Consider the following 24286-nt stretch of genomic DNA (forward strand, 5'->3'; position numbering starts at 1 on the left):
GTCAATCCTAAATCAACCCTGAATATTCACTGGAATGACTGATGCTGAAGCTGAAGCTCCAATACTTCGCCACCTGATGTAAAGAGTCAACTCACTGGAAAGGACCCTAATGTTAGGAAGATTGAGGGCAAGAGAAGAAGAGGCCTCAGAGGATAAGATGGTTGGATGGCATCACTGACTCAATGGACATGAGCTTGAGCAAATTCTGGGAGACAGTGAATGACAGGGAAGCCTGGCAAGCTGCAGTTCATGGGGTCGCAGTCAGACACAACTTGGCAACTGAACAATGACAAAAATACACAAGGATTAACAAAGATTTTCCAGAATTATAATGCAGTTATCAGTTTGAATAAGCAATAGACATGTAAATTTAATAATTTACTGTGAATTAGAAGCTGGTTGGTACAATCCACTGCAGGTGTGAGACTCCTTTTCAAGAAGGTCTACTATTCTGAAGAATCCCTTGGGTCTCCTTTTAGTGCTTAAAGTACTAAAAATAGTCTTGAAAGTTTTTTCACCCAAAACAATAGAATGTAAATTACAACTATACTGTAGTTTTATTGAGAGCATGCCAAAATCATTCTATATCTCAATATACACAATAATGCATGGTGTTCAAAAAGTATAAGACTATTCAGTCTATTTGAGAGAACTAGGCAGAAAGAGCATCTAGGTTCTAGTTTCTGATCTAAGAAAATAACTAGCTAAAAATAACAGTTAAAAATTTTGAAATGTGGCATTTTTGCTTATCTAATCAAATATTTCTGATTAGAAGATGCTTTAAATTACTAACTGTGGAGAAAAATGTAGAGTGTAATTTTGTATCTTTTGGGATATAAAAAGATCCAAAGAAACAAAACTTACTAGTTAAGAACAATGATACTGTGAATTATGAAACTAAAAAAAGAAAGTAATAATTTAAAAAACTGTACTATACCTTGATTTCCTTCCTTTACTTGCAGAGTATAGTTTGTTTTGAACTTTGTTTATGGGATCAACATTTTTGGTCTTTGGCTAAAGGATAAGAATTTAAATGACTGATTAATTAATTACATTCTAATCAGTTGCCTAGGAAGGCAATTACATAATACACAGAATCACTAGTTTGCTACACAGAATTCCTATTTTCACATAATTAATAAAACTGTATTTTAAGGAATCCAGAATTGTATAGCTAGAAAAGACCTAGTTATTACTAGGACCAAGAGATTTAAAGATAAGAAAATGAGTCCCAAAGATTTGAAGATATTCAGCTAGTTAGCAGAATGTTCAACTGGATGTTCTGATTTACAGAATTTACTTCTCATCATTTCTTGTTCGGACACGTCTCCATGTATACTATTCCCTGGGTCAAAGATCTCCATGGGTGGAATCTGTACATCCCAGTATGCCTAGCACCTGGAATAGTGATCTCTACACACAGTAAATATTTAAACAAACAAATAAACCTCCCAAATTGCCTTCATTGTATATAAATTCTTTTCTTTTTCAGATCTTCCATCTAATAAATTTGGGCTTCAGAGAGAAAACTAAAAATTAATGTATCTTCAAACTGTTCAGTGAAACTATGAGACAAAAAAGGATTCAATTTATTTTACGAGCAATATTTCATAAACGCATATCTTTTAAATAACAAGGCTAATATTCTATTTCTATAGAATCATACGGTTTTGTCTAAGAAAAATACTAAAAGCCAACCTATATTCTACAGAATGTAATCACATTTCCAAAAAGTTTAAATTCATACCTTAGTTTCTGAATGTAAATGAACTGTCCCTTCAGATAATGGACGTCTACAGATAAAAAATAAACATCATATATTAATAGTAGACAGTACTAAACTGAGACAGAATAAAATTCAACAGCAATTATATCTGAAAGGAAAATATATAAAACTATCAAGTAGACTTTGCTATAATTCTAATTATACACATGTTAACTTACTTTGAGTGAGTGTCACAAACAAGAAAAGTGCTTTGGTCAAATAATTCATCTTTGGGAAGAAACACTAAAGTGCCAATTTTTTTGTAGGAAAATGTAGCACAAATTTTAATGAATTGAAATCACAATGAGGGATACTGGCTTCACACGGGAATCATCTATTTTACAAAATGATTCACCACACGGCTTTACATTGTGAAGTCACTCAGTGTTATTGTTTGTCTCACACATTTAAAAACGTAAAAACTTGATCAGTGTGTTCTTCCTCACTATATCATGAACTCCACGAGGGTAGCAATCATATTTCTGCCTGAGTTCACTGCTCTACGTCTAGTCCTTGGCATAGTACCTGGCACATAAGCTCTTAAATTGGCACTAAATAAATATTTGTTAAATGTATAAATAAATATATCTAAAATACATTTTTTATGCAGTTTGGGGAATATGTTTGTAGCTTAAAACACATAATGTTTATGGGAGTCTGCAAACTACAGCCCAAGGTTTAATCACCCACATCCATTTACGTACACACTGTCCACAGCTGCTTTCGCACTACAACAGCCAATCTGTAGCTGTGACAAAGACTGTATAGCCCACAAACCTAAAAATATTTACTATCTGGCTCTTTATAGAAAAAATCTGCCTACCCATGACCGATTTTCCAGATCATCCCCAACACATGTATTAATATTTCTAAAACCCAACCACTTCAGTACCTATCATTGCTATTAAAAAAAAACAAAAGCCCTCTGTATATTCTGAGGACTCCTAACCAAAGTAGAGAACATACAAACAAAATTACTTTCTATCGGATGCCACCTACAGTCACCTAATAGCTATACTTTTTGTTCAATGCTAAACACAAAGATATACTTAAGATAGATATTAAATACAGCCTCTTAAAGAACTAGAAACTGCTCTGTAAAGGGGGGGAAAAGGCCTTCAAATATCTTAAAATTAGAGACCAAAGACTCATTCTCATATATGACATGAAAATGCTTCCAAACTTTATTTATTTGGCTGTGCCGGGTCTTAGGTGTGGCATGCAGGGCATTAGGGATCTAATTCCTCCACCAGGGATTCAAGCCTGACCCCCTGCATTGGGAACATGCAGTCTTAGCCATTGGACCACCAGGGAAGTCTGTTTTCAAATTTTATACAAGATTAAGTGATCTCTTTAAATCATTCTTATTTTAAATCAGTATTTGCCATTTCCTTACATTTTTCTACATCTTCCATCTCCCCCTGCCCACCTACCATATACATATTCATAAGGACCAAAGACATTTAACAGTTATCTGTCTCCCTCAGGTTTAGCAGAGTGCTACTACTTTGTTAGTGTATTTCATGAAAGATAATTTCCACAGTATTCAGATTATTTTTGGTAAACTTCTTGAAGATTTGTGTGTAATGGGATTAAAATAACTTGTGTGGTAAACCCTGCTTCCAGCAGACTGAAGGACAGGCATGCTATACTATCAGGAAACTGAGGTCTGGTTTACCTACCATATTCACACAGGGGAAGTAACCCTGGATGTTGAAGACCTATTACAATAAATAGTCTGACTACAATAATTTAATTCAATTATCACTGTTCCAAGCTGAAACAGATTGTCGCTTCACAGAATTACCTCCCATCTTTAATTTCCAACCATCAAGTGCCATGTTTGACATGGCAAAAGCCATCTGTTCAAATACTAGCATTAAAAAAAAATGGCCACCTGATCTAGGTAAGCAGAGGTGTTATCACCACTTTGCACTTAAGGAAAATTTAGTGAAAGAAAAACAACAGATTTATTTTCATGCTTGTAAAATCAGTCTCTCACTTGTTTCAACAGAAACCAGGGATTAGCAGTTGTTAACATTATTTCAATCTTTTTTATTTACTGGATAAAAAGTGTAATTAATGGTAACTGAATTTTGGAATTTTGGTAACTATTAAACACTATGTTCCATAAAATATCAGAAAGCATTATATACAATATGGATATGTAGTTTCATGTTATATATTATATATATACACACACAATGTATATATCAAATGATGATATAAAGATATCTTTATGGAAAAAAATTTTAATTTCAAAACATATTAAAAATATGTTCTTTTAATACATTAGGCATTAACTCCTTGGGAGCAGAACCTAGTCTGTTTATTCACCCCAGTGTACCACCAATACATTAATTGTTCAAAATTTGTTATGACCTAATTTATTTTTGGCACTAATCAGATCAGATCAGATCAGATCAGTCACTCAGTCGTGTCTGACTCTTTGCGACCCCATGAATCGCAGCACACCAGGCCTCCCTGTCCAACACCAACTCCTGGTGTTCACTGAGACTCATGTCCATTGAGTCAGTGATGCCATCCAGCCATCTCATCCTCTGTCGTCCCCTTCTCCTCCTGCCCCCAATCCCTCCCAGCATCAGGGTGTTTTCCAATGAATCAACTCTTCGCATGAGGTGGCCAAAGTACTGGAGTTTCAGCTTTAGTATCATTCCTTCCAAAGAAATCCCAGGGCTGATCTCCAGAATGGACTGGTTGGATCTCCTTGCAGTCCAAGGGACTCTCAAGAGTCTTCTCCAACACCACACTTCAAAAGCATCAATTCTTTGGCACTCAGCCTTCTTCACAGTCCAACTCTCACATCCATACATGACCACAGGAAAAACCATAGCCTTGACTAGACGACCTTTGTTGGCAAAGTAATGTCTCTGCTTTTGAATATGCTATCTAGGTTGGTCATAACTTTCCTTCCAATAGTGTTCATTATTTTTTTTTTCAGGCTTACTGAAATAAAATTCATACATGGTAAAATATACCTCTTTAGGTGTACATTTCTATAAATTTTACAAAATTATATGTCATGTAACCATCACCACAACCAAGATAAAGAACATTTCCATCATCCCAAAAAGTTCCCTTGTGCCCTGCTGTAGTTAATTCCTTTCCCAAGTCCCACATAACCACTAATTCAATTTCTGTCCCTATATTTTTACCTTTTTCAGAATGTCAAATAAATGAAATCATACAGTATATACATTTTTTAGTCTATCTTCTTTTACTCAGCATCCATGTTGTTGCTGTTATCAGCAGTTCATTGCCTTTAATTGCAAAGAAAGACTCAATTACATGGATATACCATAATTTTTTTTATCCATTCACCACTTTGATCGATGTTTGAGTTGTTCCCAGTTTGGGCAATTATGAATAAAATGGCTATATATGTTTGCATGCACGTTTTTTCTTGGATACATGTCTTCATTTTTCTTGGGTATATAGCTAGAGGGGAACTGCTGGACTGTATGCAATAATTATTCTTGACTAAATGAATAAGGTCTCAATATTTCAAATATGAGCCAAATATACTGCCACTTAAGTAATATTGCTTTGCTGTTTCTAAGGCCTTTAAGGTGTTTAAACATTAAAGTCTCTCTGTGCAACTCTCAATGTCTGCTTCTTCATCTTAGAAGACTGGGAGATCTCACAACTATTCTAAGATTTAAAGAATCACAAGCAGGTTTAGTCCACCATTCTTAATGTTCTTTTGCTGATAATGCTTTCAAAAGTTTCTTACCCATTTGATTCCAGTCAGTTACATGTGCCATTACCACACTCATAACTCTAAGACTGCTTCTTAACCCTAAACTCCTCTCTCTCTCCCTTCCTCCCACCTCTTCCCCCAAACTCAGTTGAAAAATAGTTTACTTTGAGGTTGTCAAGTTTCTATAAGGGGACTACTACCTTTAGTTAGATCTTTAATCTGAGACATTTTATCCAAATGGATAGGTTCACTAGGTGTAATTTAAAATGATCCTTGCCCTCAAAAACCTTAATCCACTGGCAACTTTTATCAATAGTTGTGATAAAAGTTTTTTATCACTTTATTTTAAGTCTGACCTTTGCCACAAAGGTGAGCTTTAATATTTAATAGACTTTTATCCCTTAAACATTTTTTCAATTTTATCTCATAATTTTTTAGGTCTAAAAGCAGTTAACTGGGAGGAGCTAAGATGGTGGAGGAGTAGGACAGGGAGAACACTTTCTCCCCAACAAATTCATCAAAAGAGCATTTAAACATCGAGTAAATTCCACAAAACAACTTCTGAATGCCAGCAGAGGACATCAGGCACCCAGAAAAGCAATCCAAGTCTTCGAAAGGAGGTAGGAAAAAATATAAAAGACAAAAAAAGAGACAAAAGAGGGAAGGACAGAGTTCCGTCCTGGGAAAGGAGTCTTAAAAAGAGAGAAGTTTCCGAATACCAGGAAACCTTCTCACTGCCGAATCTGTGCCGAGCCTTGGAAGCACAGAGGGCAACATAACAGGGAGGAAAAATAAATAAACAGTTAAAACCTGCAGATTGCAAGCCCTATGGTAACTCCCCCAGCGGAGAAGCAGCGCAGACACCTGCACACGCCACTAGCAAGTGGGGGCTGGGCAGGGAGGCGCGGCGCGGGCTGCATCGCTTAGAGTAAGGATCTGGCCTGAATACCCCGAGGGCTATCTGAGCGAAATAATTTGGGCTAGCAAACCAGACTGTGGGATATTTACCACGCGAAAAGCCACCCCTAACCTAAGACACCGCCAGGCCCGCGCACGGAACAAAGGACTGAACAGAGATAGCCAGCTGCAGACCATCCCCCTCCACTGACAGGCAGCCAGAGCCGGAAGGGGGCAATCGCAGCCCCAGAGAGACATTATCTATAAAACTGTAAGCAGGCTTTTTTGCTAACTAAAACTTCCTGGGGGTCTGGACGGTCAACATCCATCTGAGAAGGTGCGCCGGTTGTACACCTAGATAACCAAGCGGCAGGGAGGCGATAAGTCGCAGCAATCGCGCTCGCCAAACACCTCATCACCTGAGCTGCTCGGACCTGGGAAGGGCACAAAACGCAGGCCCAACCGAGTCTGGGCCTCTGAGGACTACCCGAGTGCCTGAACCTGAGCAGCTTGGACCTGGGAGGTGCAGGCAGCCCAGGGCCGGCCTCGGATGGTTCCTGGTGGAGCAACCTAGAGCCTGAGCAGTGTGGGCAGGGAGGCTACACGCGCCATGAGTAGGGCAGACCCAGTGTGGCTGAGGGCACTGCAAGCACACACCAGTGTTATTTGTTTGCAGCGTCCCTCCCTCCCCACAGCGCGACTGAACAAGTGAGCCTAAACAAGTGAGCCTAAAAAAAAAAAAAAGTGTCCACCACCGTCCCCTTTGTGTCAGGGCAGAAACCAGACACTGAAGAGACCAGCAAACAGAAGAAGCTATAACAGAGGGAACCACCTTGGAAGCTACAGGCAATAGATTAAACCCTGTGGTTAGTACCGACTACATAGGAAGGGGCCTACAGATCTTGAGAAATCTAAGTCGGACCAAGGAACTAGCCGAAAATGAACTGACCCCACAATACTCACAACAAAACCAGAGAAAGTCCTAGATATATTTTTACTATTTTTATGATCATTCTTTCTTTTTTTTTTAAATTAAAAAAAATTTTTAAGTCCTCTATTATTCCTTTAATTTTCACTTTTATGACCTATTACTTAGCAAAAAAAAAAAAGACCCCTTTTTAAAGCAAACTTCATATATATATTTTTTTATAATTTTTGTGACCTTGTTTTTTTTGTGTTTTTTTTTTTCTTCTTTTCTTTAACACTGTATTTTTGAAATTCCAATCTCTACTCTAGATTTTTAATTTTAGCTTTTTGGTATTTGTTATCAATTTTGTACCTATATTTTTTTTTATAATTTTTGTGACTATTTTTTTTTCCTCTCTCTTTCTCTTCTTCTTTTATGTAACATTGTATATCTGAAATTCTAAACTCTACTCTAGATTTTCAATTTATCCTTTTTGGTATTTGTTATCAATTTTGTACCTATATTTTCTTTATAATTTTTGCGACTTTGTTTGTTTGTTTTTCTCTCTTTCTTTTTCTTCTTCTTTTTTTTAACATTGAATTTTTGAAATTCCAAACTCTACTCTAGATGTTTAACTTTTGCTTTTCGGTATTTGTTATCAATTTTGTATCTATATTTTCTTTATAATTTTTGCGACTTTGTTTTTGTTTTTGTTTCTCTCTTTCTTTTCCTTCTTCTTTTCTTTAACACTGTATTTTTGAAATTCCACACTCTACTCTAGATTTTTAATTTTTGCTTTTATGTATTTGTTATCAATTTTGTACCTTTAAGAACCCAATCTTCAGTACCCATTTTTCACTAGGGAGCAAGATTAGTGGCTTGACTGCTCTCTCTCCCTTTGAACTCTCCTTTTTCTCCACCGGGTCGCCTGAGTCTCCTCCCTAACCCCTCTCTACTCTACTCAACTCTGTGAATTTCTGTGTGTTCCAGATGGTGGAGAACACTTAGGGAACTGATTACTGTCTGGATCTGTCTCTCTCCTTTTCATTTCCCCCTTTTATCCTCCTGGCCATCTCTGTCTCCTTCCCCCTTCTTCTCTTCTCTGTATAACTCCATGAACATCTCTGAGTGGTCCAGTTGTGGAGTGCACATAAGGAAGTGATTACTGGCTAGCCCACTCTCTCCTCTACTGATTCCACCTCATCTCATTCAGGTCACCTCTAACTCCCTCCTCCCTCTTCTCTTCTCCATGTAACGCTGTGAACCTCTCTGGGTGACCCTCATGGTGGAGAAACTTTTCATCTTTAACGTAGATGTTTTATCAGTGGTGCTGTATAGAAGGAGAAGTTTTGAAACCACTGTAAAAATAAGACCGATAACTAGAAGCAGGAGGCTTAAGTCCAAACCCTGACTCCAGGAAACTCCTGACTCCAAGGATCATTAATTGACAGGAGCTCATCAAACGCCTCCATACATACACTGAAACCAAGCACCACACACGGGCCAACAAGTTCCAGGGCAAGACATACCAAGCAAATTCTCCAGCAACAAAGGAGCACAGCCCTGAGCTTCAAGATACAGGCTGCCCAAAGTCACCCCAAAACCATAGACATTTCATAACTCATTACTGGATACTTCATTGCACTCCAGAGAGAAGAAATCCAGCTCCACCCACCAGAATGCCAACACAAGCTTCCCTAACCAAGAAACCTTGACAAGCCACCTGTACAAACCCACACACAGCGAGAAAAAGCCACAATAAAGAGAATCCACAAACTGCCAGAATACAGAAAGGACACCCCAAAATCAGCAATTTAAACAAGATGAAGAGACAGAGGAATAGCCAGCAGATAAAGGAACAGGATAAATGCCCACCAAACCAAACAAAAGAGGAAGAGATAGGGAATCTACCTGATAAAGAATTCCGAATAATGATAGTGAAATTGATCCAAAATCTTGAAATCAAAATGGAATCACAGATAAATAGCCTGGAGACAAGGATTGAGAAGATGCAAGAAAGGTTTAACAAGGACCAAGAAGAAATAAAAAAGAGTCAATATATAATGAATAATGCAATAAATGAAATTAAAAACACTCTGGAGGCAACAAATAGTAGAATAACAGAGGCAGAAGATAGGATTAGTGAATTAGAAGACAGAATGGTAGAAATAAATGAATCAGAGAGGAAAAAAGAAAAACTAATTAAAAGAAATGAGGACAATCTCAGAGACCTCCAGGACAATATTAAACGCTACAACATTCGAATCATAGGGGTCCCAGAAGAAGAAGACAAAAAGAAAGACCATGAGAAAATATCTGAGGAGATAATAGTTGAAAACGTCCCTAAGATGGGGAAGGAAATTATCACTCAAGTCCAAGAATCCTAGAGAGTCCCAAACAGGATAAACCCAAGGCGAAACACCCCAAGACACATATTAATCAAATTAACAAAGATCAAACACAAAGAACAAATATTAAAAGCAGCAAGGGAAAAACAACAAATAACACATAAGGATATTCCCATAAGGATAACAGCTGATCTTTCAATAGAAACTCTTCAAGCCAGGAGGGAATGGCAAGACACACTTAAAGTGATGAAAGAAAATAACCTACAGCCCAGATTACTGTACCCAGCAAGGATCTCATTCAAATATGAGGGAGAAATCAAAAGCTTTACAGACAAGCAAAAGCTGAGAGAATTCAGCACCACCAAACCAGCTCTCCAACAAATACTAAAGGATATTCTCTAGACAGGAAACACAAAAACGGTGTATAAATTCAAACCCAAAACAATAAACTAAATGGCAATGGGATCATACTTATCAATAATTACCTTAAATGTAAATGGGTTGAATGTCCCAACCAAAAGACAAAGACTGGCTGAATGGATACAAAAACAAGACCCCTACATATGTTGTCTACAAGAGACCCACCTCAAAACAGGGGACACATACAGACTGAAAGTGAAGGGCTGGAAAAAGATTTTCCATGCAAATAGGGACCAAAAGAAAGCAGGAGTAGCAATACTCATATCAGATAAAATGGACTTTAAAACAAAGGCTGTGAAAAGAAACAAAGACAGTCACTACATAATGATCAAAGGATCAATCCAAGAAGAAGATATAACAATTATAAATATATATGCACCCAACACGGGAGCACCGAAATATGTAAGACAGATGCAAACAAGTATGAAAGGAGAAATTAACAATAACACAATAATAGTGGGAGACTTTAATACCCCACTCACACCTATGGATAGATCAACTAAACAGAAAATTAACAAGGAAACACAAACTTTAAACGATACAATAGACCAGTTAGACCTAATTGATATCTATAGGACATTTCATTCCAAAACAATGAATTTCACCTTTTTCTCAAGCGCACATGGAACCTTCTCCAGGACAGATCACATCCTGGGCCATAAATCTAGCCTTGGTAAATTCAAAAAAATTGAAATCATTCCAAGCATCTTTTCTGACCACAATGCAGTAAGATTAGATCTCAATCACAGGAGAAAAATGATTAAAAATTCCAACATATGGAGGCTGAACAACACCCTGCTGAATAACCAACAAATCACAGAAGAAATCAAAAAAGAAATCAAAATTTGCATATAAATGAACGAAAATGAAAACACAATAACCCAAAACCTGTGGGACACTATAAATGCAGTGCTAAGGGGAAAGTTCATAGCAATACAGGCATACCTCAAGAAACAAGAAAAAAGTCAAATAAATAACCTAACTCTACACCTAAAGCAACTAGAAAAGGAAGAAATGAAGAACCCCAGCGTTAGTAGAAGGAAAGAAATCTTAAAAATTAGGGCAGAAATAAATGCAAAAGAAACAAAAGAGAGGAGGAGGAGCCAAGATGGCGGAGGAGTAGGACGGGGAGGACACTTTCTCCCCCACAAATTCATCAAAAGAGCATTTAAACGTCGAGTAAATTCCCCAAAACAACTTCTGAACGCCGGCAGAGGACATCAGGCACCCAGAAAAGCAATCCAACTCTTCGAAAGGAGCGCGACTGAACAAAGAGAAGAAATACAGCTCCACCCATTAGAACACCGACACAAGCTTCCCTAACCAGGAAACCTTGACAAGCCACCTGTACAAACCCACACACAGCGAGGAAAAGCCACAATAAAGAGAACTCCACAAACTGCCAGAATACAGAAAGGACACCCCAAACTCAGCAATTTAAACAAGATGAAGAGACAGAGGAATAGCCAGCAGATAAAGGAACAGGATAAATGCCCACCAAACCAAACAAAAGAGGAAGAGATAGGGAATCTACCTGATAAAGAATTCCGAATAATGATAGTGAAATTGATCCAAAATCTTGAAATTAAAATGGAATCACAGATAAATAGCTTGGAGACAAGGATTGAGGAGATGCAAGAAAGGTTTAACAAGGACCTAGAAGAAATAAAAAAGAGTCAATATATAATGAATAATGCAATAAATGAAATTAAAAACACTCTGGAGGCAACAAATAGTAGAATAACAGAGGCAGAAGATAGGATTAGTGAATTAGAAGATAGAATGGTAGAAATAAATGAATCAGAGAGAATAAAAGAAAAACGAATTAAAAGAAATGAGGACAATCTCAGAGACCTCCAGGACAATATTAAACGCTACAACATTCGAATCATAGGGGTTCCAGAAGAAGACGACAAAAAGAAAGACCATGAGAAAATACATGAGGAGATAATAGTTGAAAACGTCCCTAAGATGGGGAAGGAAATAATCACCCAAGTCCAAGAAACCCAGAGAGTCCCAAACAGGATAAACCCAAGGCGAAACACCCCAAGACACATATTAATCAAATTAACAAAGATCAAACACAAAGAACAAATATTAAAAGCAGCAAGGGAAAAACAACAAATAACACATAAGGATATTCCCATAAGGATAACAGCTGATCTTTCAATAGAAACTCTTCAAGCCAGGAGGGAATGGCAAGACATACTTAAAATGATGAAAGAAAATAACCTACAGCCCAGATTATGGTATCCAGCAAGGATTTCATTCAAGTATGAAGGAGAAATCAAAAGCTTCTCAGACAAGCAAAAGCTGAGAGAATTCTGCACCACCAAACCAGCTCTCCAACAAATACTAAAGGATATTCTCTAGACAGGAAACACAAAAACGGTGTATAAATTTGAACCCCAAACAATAAAGTAAATGGCAACGGGATTATACTTATCAGTAATTACCTTAAACGTAAATGGGTTGAATGCCCCAACCAAAAGACAAAGACTGGCTGAATGGATACAAAAACAAGACCCCTACATATGTTGTCTACAGGAGACCCACCTCAAAACAGGGGACACATACAGACTGAAAGTGAAGGGCTGGAAAAAGATTTTCCAGCAAATAGGGACCAAAAGAAAGCAGGAGTAGCAATACTCATATCAGATAAAATGGACTTTAAAACAAAGGCTGTGAAAAGAGACAAAGAAGGTCACTACATAATGATCAAAGGATCAATCCAAGAAGAAGATATAACAATTATAAATATATATGCACCCAACACGGGAGCACGGCAGTATGTAAGACAAATGCTAACAAGTATGAAAGGAGAAATTAACAATAACACAATAATAGTGGGAGACTTTAATACCCCACTCACACCTATGGATAGATCAACTAAACAGAAAATTAACAAGGAAACACAAACTTTAAACGATACAATAGACCAGTTAGACCTAATTGATATCTATAGGACATTTCATCCCAAAACAATGAACTTCACCTTTTTCTCAAGCGCACATGGAACCTTCTCCAGGATAGATCACATCCTGGGCCATAAAGCTAGCCTTGGTAAATTCAAAAAAATAGAAATCATTCCAAGCATCTTTTCTGACCACAATGCAGTAAGATTAGATCTCAATCACAGGAGAAAAACGATTAAAAATTCCAACATATGGAGGCTGAACAACACCCTGCTGAATAACCAACAAATCACAGAAGAAATCAAAAAAGAAATCAAAATTTGCATAGAAACGAATGAAAATGAAAACACAACAACCCAAAACCTGTGGGACACAGTAAAAGCAGTCCTAAGGGGAAAGTTCATAGCAATACAGGCACACCTCAAGAAACAAGAAAAAAGTCAAATAAATAACCTAACTCTACACCTAAAGCAACTAGAAAAGGAAGAAATGAAGAACCCCAGCGTTAGTAGAAGGAAAGAAATCTTAAAAATTAGGGCAGAAATAAATGCAAAAGAAACAAAAGAGACCATAGCAAAAATCAACAAAGCCAAAAGCTGGTTCTTTGAAAGGATAAATAAAATTGATAAACCATTAGCCAGACTCATCAAGAAACAAAGGGAGAAAAATCAAATCAATAAAATTAGAAACGAAAATGGAGAGATCACAACAGACAACACAGAAATACAAAGGATCATAAGAGACTATTATCAACAATTATATGCCAATAAAATGGACAACGAGGAAGAAATGGACAAATTCTTAGAAAAGTACAACTTTCCAAAACTCGACCAGGAAGAAATAGAAAACCTTAATAGACCCATCACAAGCACGGAAATTGAAACTGTAATCAAAAATCTTCCAGCAAACAAAAGCCCAGGTCCAGACGGCTTCACAGCTGAATTCTACCAAAAATTTAGAGAAGAGCTAACATCTATCCTGCTCAAACTCTTCCAGAAAATTGCAGAGGAAGGTAAACTTCCAAACTCATTCTATGAGGCCACCATCACCCTAATACCAAAACCTGACGAAGATCCCACAAAAAAAGAAAACTACAGGCCAATATCACTGAAGAACATAGATGCAAAAATCCTCAACAAAATTCTAGCAATCAGAATCCAACAACATATTAAAAAGATCATACACCATGACCAAGTGGGCTTTATCCCAGGGATGCAAGGATTCTTCAATATCCGCAAATCAATCAATGTAATACACCACATTAACAAATTGAAAAACAAAAACCATATGATTATCTCAATAGATGCAGAGAAAGCCTTTGACAAAATTCAACACCCATTTATGATAAAAACTCTCCAGAAAGCAGGAATAGAAGGAACGTACCTCAACATAATAAAAGCTATATATGACAAACCCACAGCAAACATTATCCTCAATGGTGAAAAATTGAAAGCATTTCCTCTAAAGTCAGGAAGAAGACAAGGGTGCCCACTTTCACCATTACTATTCAACATAGTTTTGGAAGTTTTGGCCACAGCAATCAGAGCAGAAAAAGAAATAAAAGGAATCCAAATTGGAAAAGAAGAAGTAAAACTCTCACTGTTTGCAGATGACATGATCCTCTACATAGAAAACCCTAAAGACTCCGCCAGAAAATTACTAGAATTAATCAATGATTATAGTAAAGTTGCAGGATATAAAACCAACACATAGAAATCCCTTGCATTCCTATACACTAATAATGAGAAAACAGAAAGAGAAATTAAGGAAACAATTCCATTCACCATTGCAATGAAAAGAATAAAATACTTAGGAATATATCTACCTAAAGAAACTAAAGACCTATATATAGAAAACTATAAAACACTGGTGAAAGAAATCAAAGAGGACACTAATAGATGGAGAAATATACCATGTTCATGGATTGGAAGAATCAATATAGTGAACATGAGTATACTACCCAAAGCAATTTATAGATTCAATGCAATCCCTAACAAGCTACCAATGGTATTCTTCACAGAGCTAGAACAAATAATTTCACAATTTGTATGGAAATACAAAAAACCTCGAATAGCCAAAGCTTTCTTGAGAAAGAAAAATGGAACTGGAGGAATCAACCTACCTGACTTCAGGCTCTACTACAAAGCCACAGTTATCAAGACGGTATGGTACTGGCACAAAGACAGAAATATAGATCAACGGAACAAAACAGAAAGCCCAGAGATAAAGCCACGCACATATGGACACCTTATCTTTGACAAAGGAGGCAAGAATATACAATGGATTAAAGACAATCTCTTTAACAAGTGGTGCTGGGAAATCTGGTCAACCACTTGTAAAAGAATGAAACTAGAACACTTTCTAACACCATACACAAAAATAAACTCAAAATGGATTAAAGATCTCAACGTAAGACCAGAAACTATAAAAATCCTAGAGGAGAACATAGGCAAAACACTCTCTGGCATACATCACAGCAGGATCCTCTATGACCCACCTCCCAGAATACTGGAAATAAAAGCTAAAATAAACAAATGGGACCTAATTAAACTTAAAAGCTTCTGCACATCAAAGGAAACTATTAGCAAGGTGAAAAGACAGCCTTCAGAATGGGAGAAAATAATAGCAAATGAAGCAACGGACAAACAACTAATCTCAAAAATATACAAGCAACTCCTACAGCTCAACTCCAGAAAAATAAATGACCCAATCAAAAAATGGGCCAAAGATCTAAATAGACATTTCTCCAAAGAAGACATACAGATGGCTAACAAACACATGAAAAGATGCTCAACATCACTCATTATCAGAGAAATGCAAATCAAAACCACTATGAGATACCATTTCACACCAGTCAGAATGGCTGCGATCCAAAAGTCTACAAATAATAAATGCTGGAGAGGGTGTGGAGAAAAGGGAACCCTCTTACACTGTTGGTGGGAATGCAAACTAGTAAGGCCACTATGGAGAACAGTGTGGAGATTCCTTAAAACACTGGAAATAGAACTGCCTTATGATCCAGCAATCCCACTGCTGGGCATACACATTGAGGAAACCAGAAGGGAAAGAGACACGTGTACCCCAATGTTCATCGCAGCACTGTTTATAATAGCCAGGACATGGAAACAACCTAGATGTCCATCAGCAGATGAATGGATAAGAAAGCTGTGGTACATATACACAATGGAGTATTACTCAGCCATTAAAAAGAATACATTTGAATCAGTTCTAATGAGGTGGATGAAACTGGAGCCTATTATACAGAGTGAAGTAAGCCAGAAAGAAAAACACCAATACAGTATACTAACACATATATATGGAATTTAGAAAGATGGTAACGATAACCCTGTATATGAGACAGCAAAACAGACACTGATGTATAGAACAGGCTTATGGACTCTGTGGGAGAGGGAGAGGGTGAGAAGATTTGGGAGAATGGCATTGAAACATGTGAAATGTCATGTATGAAACGAGATGCCAGTCCAGGTTCAATGCACGATGCTGGATGCTTGGGGCTGGTGCACTGGGACGACCCAGAGGGATGGTATGGGGAGGGAGGAGGGAGGAGGGTTCAGGATGGGGAACACATGTATAATTTTTTTTTAATTAAAATTGAATAAAAAAAAAAAAAAAAGAAACAAAAGAGACCATAGCAAAAATCAACAAAGCCAAAAGCTGGTTCTTTGAAAGGATAAATAAAATGGACAAACCATTAGCCAGACTCATCAAGAAACAAAGGGAGAAAAATCAAATCAATAAAATTAGAAATGAAAATGGAGAGATCACAACAGACAACACAGAAATACAAAGGATCATAAGAGACTACTATCAACAATTATATGCCAATAAAATGGACAACGAGGAAGAAATGGACAAATTCTTAGAAAAGTACAACTTTCCAAAACTCGACCAGGAAGAAATAGAAAATCTTAATAGACCCATCACAAGCACGGAAATTGAAACTGTAATCAAAAATCTTCCAGCAAACAAAAGCCCAGGTCCAGACGGCTTCACAGCTGAATTCTACCAAAAATTTAGAGAAGAGCTAACATCTATCCTACTCAAACTCTTCCAGAAAATTGCAGAGGAAGGTAAACTTCCAAACTCATTCTATGAGGCCACCATCACCCTAATACCAAAACCTGACGAAGATCCCACAAAAAAAGAAAACTACAGGCCAATATCACTGAAGAACATAGATGCAAAAATCCTCAACAAAATTCTAGCAATCAGAATCCAACAACATATTAAAAAGATCATACACCATGACCAAGTGGGCTTTATCCCAGGGATGCAAGGATTCTTCAATATCCGCAAATCAATCAATGTAATACACCACATTAACAAATTGAAAAACAAAAACCATATGATTATCTCAATAGATGCAGAGAAAGCCTTTGACAAAATTCAACACCCATTTATGATAAAAACTCTCCAGAAAGCAGGAATAGAAGGAACGTACCTCAACATAATAAAAGTTCTATATGACAAACCCACAGCAAACATTATCCTCAATGGTGAAAAATTGAAAGCATTTCCTCTAAAGTCAGGAAGAAGACAAGGGTGCCCACTTTCACCATTACTATTCAACATAGTTTTGGAAGTTTTGGCCACAACAATCAGAGCAGAAAAAGAAATAAAAGGAATCCAAATTGGAAAAGAAGAAGTAAAACTCTCACTGTTTGCAGATGACATGATCCTCTACATAGAAAACCCTAAAGACTCCACCAGAAAATTACTAGAACTAATCAATGATTACAGTAAAGTTGCAGGATATAAAATCAACACACAGAAATCCCTTGCATTCCTATACACTAATAATGAGAGAACAGAAAGAGAAATTAAGGAAACAATTCCATTCACCATTGCAACGGAAAGAATAAAATACTTAGGAATATATCTACCTAAAGAAACTAAAGACCTATATATAGAAAACTATAAAATACTGGTGAAAGAAATCAAAGAGGACACTAATAGATGGAGAAATATACCATGTTCATGGATTGGAAGAATCAGTATAGTGAAAATGAGTATACTACCCAAAGCAATTTATAGATTCAATGCAATCCCTAACAAGCTACCAATGGTATTCTTCACAGAGCTAGAACAAATAATTTCACAATTTGTATGGAAATACAAAAAAACCTCGAATAGCCAAAGCTATCTTGAGAAAGAAGAATGGAACTGGAGGAATCAACCTGCCTGACTTCAGGCTCTACTACAAAGCCACAGTCATCAAGACACTATGGTACTGGCACAAAGACAGAAATATAGATCAACGCAACAAAATAGAAAGCCCAGAGATAAAGCCACGCACATATGGACACCTTATCTTTGACAAAGGAGGCAAGAATATACAATGGAGTAAAGACAATCTCTTTAACAAGTGGTGCTGGGAAAACTGGTCAACCACTTGTAAAAGAATGAAACTAGAGCACTTTCTAACACCATACACAAAAATAAACTCAAAATGGATTAAAGATCTAAACGTAAGACCAGAAACTATAAAACTCCTGAGGAGAACATAGGCAAAACACTCTCTTGACATACATCACAGCAGGATCCTTTATGACCCACCTCCCAGAATACTGGAAATAAAAGCTAAAATAAACAAATGGGACCTAATTAAACTTAAAAGCTTCTGCACAATAAAGGAAACTATTAGTAAGGTGAAAAGACAGCCTTCAGAATGGGAGAAAATAATAGCAAATGAAGCGACAGACAAACAACTAATCTCAAAAATATACAAGCAACTCCTACAGCTCAACTCCAGAAAAATAAATGACCCAATCAAAAAATGGGCCAAAGATCTAAATAGACATTTCTCCAAAGAAGACATACAGATGGCTAACAAACACATGAAAAGATGCTCAACATCACTCATTATCAGAGAAATGCAAATCAAAACCACTATGAGGTACCATTTCACGCCAGTCAGAATGGCTGGGATCCAAAAGTCTACAAGCAATAAATGCTGGAGAGGGTGTGGAGAAAAGGGAACCCTCTTACACTGTTGGTGGGAATGCAAACTAGTACAGCCACTATGGAGAACAGTGTGGAGATTCCTTAAAAAACTGGAAATAAACCTGCCTTATGATCCAGCAATCCCACTGCTGGGCATACATACTGAGGAAACCAGAATTGAAAGAGACACGTGTACCCCAATGCTCATCGCAGCACTGTTTATAATAGTCAGGACGTGGAAGCAACCTAGATGTCCATCAGCAGATGAATGGATAAGAAAGCTGTGGTACATATACACAATGGAGTATTACTCAGCCATTAAAAAGAATACATTTGAATCAGTTCCAATGAGGTGGATGAAACTGGAGCCTATTATACAGAGTGAAGTAAGCCAGAAAGAAAAACACCAATACAGTATACTAATGCATATATATGGAATTTAGAAAGATGGTAACAATACCCCTGTATACGACACAGCAAAAGAGACATTGATGTATAGAACAGTCTTTTGGACTCTGTGGGAGAGGGAGAGGGTGTGATGATTTGGGAGAATGGCATTGAAATACGTATAATATCATATATGGAATGAGTCGCCAGTCCAGGTTCGATGCACGATACTGGATCCTTGGGGCTGGTGCACTGGGACGACCCAGAGGGATGGTATGGGGAAGGAGGAGGGAGGAGGGTTCAGGATGGGGAACACATGTATACCTGTGGCAGATTCATTTTGATATTTGGCAAAACCAATACAATATTGTAAATTTTAAAAATAAAATTAAAAAAAAAAAAGAAGTTAACCCTCTAAAGTTAAGAGTAATCAAGACAGTGTAGTGCTGGCATAAGAACTGATACACAGATCAATGGAACAGAACTGAGAGTCCAAAAATAAAACCATTTTGTAGGTCTCCAGTCAGGTGATTTTGACAAAGATGCCAAGACCATTCAACAGAGGAAATAGAATCAAAGGTGACTCTTATCTCACACCATGTAAAAAACACTAACCATATAAAAAACAATAACCCAAAATGGATCAGAGATCTAAATGTAAGAGCCAGAATGATACAATTTTCTTAGAAGAAAAGATAGTAGATCTTAATGACCTTGGATTTAGCAATAGATTCTTTGATATAACTCCTAAAGCACAAGGAGCAAAAGAAAAATAAAAGACCAGACCTCATCAAAATTAGAAGCAGGTGACTTTTTGAACATTACAAGGCCTGTAATTCCTAGAATTTCCATATTCCCTTTCACTTCTACTTACAAAACAGCCAATTCTTTCCTAAACTTATCTTTCTCATAATACAGTGCCAATATAGCTAATAACAAGAGCATATACTATAATACTCTGTTTTCTAACCTCTTCCTTAAGAACACTGGTTCATCAGACATTCATTCAACCTTGCAATTTATAAAAAGTGACAAGTTTTACTAAATTCACTGCCACTATTTAACAGCACTCTTATCTTTACAGCCTCCAAAATCAAGTGTCTTTGCTGGTACCGCCTAACCACTAAGTGAAAACCACACTTTTAGAATATTTGTTGTACAGCACCTGACTCAATAACAACTGCTTTACTAGTTAAGGTAGGCTATGATATTAACCCCAAAATCTCAGTGGCTTACCATACTCAAAGTAGTAGAGAGGGAAAGAGGGCCCTTTTTTCCAATGTTCCATGGCTGACACCCAGTTTATTCATAAATATTTTTTTTGTTCCCTAATTTTTTTAGACATATCATATGAAATCTTTGGGGGGGGGAGATCTAATATATTTTTGTATCTATTAATTTATTTACTTTTACTTAATTTCACATGCAATTTTAAAAGAAAAAAGGTACAGTTCATGAAGACAGGTTTAGAAGTCTTATCAACTGTAGTCTGGATCTCAGTGAAATCCATCCATCTGTGGGTCCTAGATAAGCTTAAACTTCTTTAAGCTGCAGTTTTCTCATTTATTTTATTTGTTTTGCAGTTTCCTCATTTTTAAGAGGAGGACAGTAACACTGATTTCAAAATAACACTTTGAGAACTAAATGAAATAAAGTAGGTAAAAGGTTTACATTGTGTCTGACTGGTATAAGCCCCCAATTATTAGTATTTTTATAACTTACATTATTCTTCAAATTATAGATTTCCAATACTTACATACAAAAAGATATTATAAACAGATCCACATACACTACCCAGTAAAAATGGTGTTATCCCAGATTTCAAGCTATTATACAAAGCTACAGTAATCGAACAGTATGGTATTTGCATAAAAACAGACGCATAGGTCAATGGAACAGACTACAGAGCCCAGAAATGAACTTGTTCAATCAATTTATGACAAAGGAGCCAAGGGTATACAATGGGAAAATAGTAGTTTCTTCAATAAACAGTGTCAGGAAAAATGGACAGTCACATATAAAAAAATGAAAATAGACCACTATCTTGTACCATACACAAAAAATAAACTCAAATGGATTAAACATTTGAATGGAAAACCTAAAACCACAAAACTCCTAGAAGAAAAACATAGGTGGTTAGCTCCTCGAGACTTGTCTTAGTGGTTTTTTTTTGGATTTGACACCAAATGCAAAGGCAACAAAAACAAAAATACACCCATGGGACTTCATCAAACTGAAAAGCTTTTGCACAGCAAAATTTTTTTAAAAAATCAACAAAATGAAAGGTAATTTACTAAATAGGAGAAAATATTTTCAAATCATATATCTGGCAAATGGTTACTATCAAAAAATACTTTTTAAAATCTCATTAAACTCAAATAAAATAATCCAACAAACTGATTTAAAAATGGGCAAAAGATGTGAATAGACAGTTTCTAAAGAAGACATATAGACTGCCACAGATGCATGCAAAGATACTCAATATCACTAACCAACAGGGAAATATAAATCAAAACTTCAATGAGATATTATATCTGTAAGAACAGCTATTATCAAGAAGATAAGATAACAAATGCTGGCAAGGCTGTGGAGAAAAGGGAAACCTTGTACACTGTTGTCAGAAACATAATTTGGTACACTCACTTTGGAAAACAGTATAAAAGTTTCTCAAAAATTAAACATAGAACTATCATATGACCCAGAAATCTCACTTCTAGGTATTTATGCAAAGAAAATAAAAACACTATATATATTTTTTTTTTTCTTTTTTACATATATACACCTCCATGTTCACTGCAACAGTATTTACAATAGCCTAAACATGGAAACAACCTAAATGTCCATCAAGGGATGAACAAGCAAAGAAAATGTGCATGTTCTCTAATATTATATATATGCATATACTAAACTATAATATATATATATACATATATATAAATATTATTTGGCCATAAAAGAGAATGAAATCTTGCAATCTGTGACATGAATGGACTCGAAGGCAGTACACTAAGTGAAATAAGTCAGAGAAAAACAACTACAAACTGATCTCATATGTAGAATCTAAAAGCAAGCAAACAAAAGATGGTTGCTAGAGGCTGGCTGGTTGGGAGTAGGTGAAATGGGTGAAAAGAGTCAAAGGGCACAAACTACCAATTATAAAATAAGTAAGTCACAGGACATAATGTTCGGCATGGAGACTACACTTAATAATACTTTACTGCATACTTGAATGCTGCTAAAAATAAAAGGTAGATCTTAAAGGTTCTCATCACAGAAGAATGGTTCAGGATGGCTGTGCAGAAGGACATGCATTCGTCTCCTCCTGCAAGAGCACCAAAATTGTAGCTAGCTGTTCAGCAATCACCGACAGGAGCATGCTGCTGCTGCTGCTGCTGCTAAGTCACTTCAGTCGTGTCCGACTCTGTGTGACCCCACAGATGGCAGCCCACTAGGCTCCTCTGTCCCTGGGATTCTCCAGGCAAGAATACTGGAGTGGGTTGCTATTTCCTTCTCCAATGCATGAAAGTGGAAAGTGAAAGTGAAGTTGCTCAGTCGTGCCCAACTCTTAGCGACCCCATGGACTGCATGCTGGAACCCACCAAAAAAAAGATACCCTATGTCCAAAGACAAAGAAGAAGCCACAGTGAGATAGAAGGAGGGGTGCAATCACAATAAAACCAAATCCTATACCCGCTGGGTAGGTGACCCATAGACTTGAGAACAATAATACCAAAGAAGTTCTCACACTGATGTCAAGGTTCTGAACCCCACATTAGGCTTCCCAGCCTGGGGATCTGACAAAGGGACTGGGAATCCCCAGAAAATCTGCTGTGAGGGCCAGAGGGGTTTTGATTATGTGACTTCAGGAGGACTGGGAGAAACAGAGATTCCAGTCTTGGAGGGCACAAATAAAATTTTACATGCACAAAGACCCAGAGGAGAGGAGCAGTGACCCCACAGGAGACTGAACCCAAACCACCTGCTAGTAGTGTTGGAGGGCCTCCTATGGGGGTGTGGGTTGGCAGTGGCTCATCACAGGACGGGGGTGGTGGAAGATGCCCCTTGGCATAAACCCTCTTGGAGTTCACCATTAACCCAACCATAGAGCCCATAGACCCCAGGGCTGGGTCAGGCCAAACAACTACCAGGGAGGGATGCAACCCCACCCACCAGTAGATAACTGTACTAAAGCTTTACCTGAGCAAGGCCCAGCCCACCACAGCAAGACCCAGTTTTTCCCATCGCCAGTCCCTCCCATCAAGAAGCTTACACAAGTCTCTTAGACTCATCCATCAGAGGGCAGACAGAAGCAAGAGGAAGCATTGTCTTACAGCAGCAAAACAAAAACCATATTACAGAAAGTTAATCATGACAAACGGAGAAGGCAATGGCAAGCCACTCCAGTACTCTTGCCTAGAAAACCCCATGGATGGAGGAGCCTGGTGGGCTGCAGTCCATAGGGTCGCTACAAGTCAGACACGACTGAGTGACTTCACTTTCACTTTTCACTTTCACACAATGGAGAAGGCAATGGCAACCCACTCCAGTGTTCTTGCCTGGAGAATCCCAGGGATGGCAGAGCCTGGTGGGCTGCTGTCTATGGGGTTGTACAGAGCCCGACACGACTGAAGCAACTTAGCAGCAGCAGTAATCATGACAAAAAAGCGGAAAGTTACCTCCCAGATGAAGGGACAAGATAAACCCCCCTCCCCCAAAATTAAATGAAGTAGAGATAGGCAACTTCCAGAAAAAGAACTCAGAATAATAGTGAAGATGATCCAGGATCTAAGGAAAAGGATGGAGGCAAAGATTGAGAAGATGCAAGAAATGTTTACCAAAGATCTAGAAGAACTAAAGAACAAACAGAGATGAATAATACACTAGAAGGAATCCATAGTAGAGTAATTGAGGCAGAAGAACAGATAAATGACCTGGAGGACAGAATGGTGGAAATCACTGCCA

General features: G+C 37.4%; 1 protein-coding gene across 8 annotated transcripts in view; it reads right to left on the minus strand.

Annotated features, from left to right (window-relative positions):
- The window catches only part of TEX9 (testis expressed 9), a 237233-nt gene that overhangs the window by 68050 nt on the left and 144897 nt on the right, over window positions 1-24286 (minus strand). For 6 of the 8 annotated variants that reach the window (XM_070796693.1, XM_070796692.1, XM_070796694.1 and 3 more), the window contains 2 exons: window positions 1748-1793; window positions 938-1014 (listed from right to left, as the gene is read on the minus strand). The exons of the other annotated variants lie outside the window; for them this stretch is intronic. In XM_070796693.1, the coding sequence (XP_070652794.1) occupies window positions 938-1014; window positions 1748-1793 (123 nt within the window). The remainder of the gene's footprint in view (window positions 1-937; window positions 1015-1747; window positions 1794-24286) is intronic. 8 annotated transcript variants of the gene reach the window in all.

The sequence above is a fragment of the Bos indicus genome, chromosome 10 (genome assembly GCF_029378745.1).
Source record: "Bos indicus isolate NIAB-ARS_2022 breed Sahiwal x Tharparkar chromosome 10, NIAB-ARS_B.indTharparkar_mat_pri_1.0, whole genome shotgun sequence".
Classification (NCBI taxonomy): Eukaryota; Metazoa; Chordata; class Mammalia; order Artiodactyla; family Bovidae; genus Bos; species Bos indicus.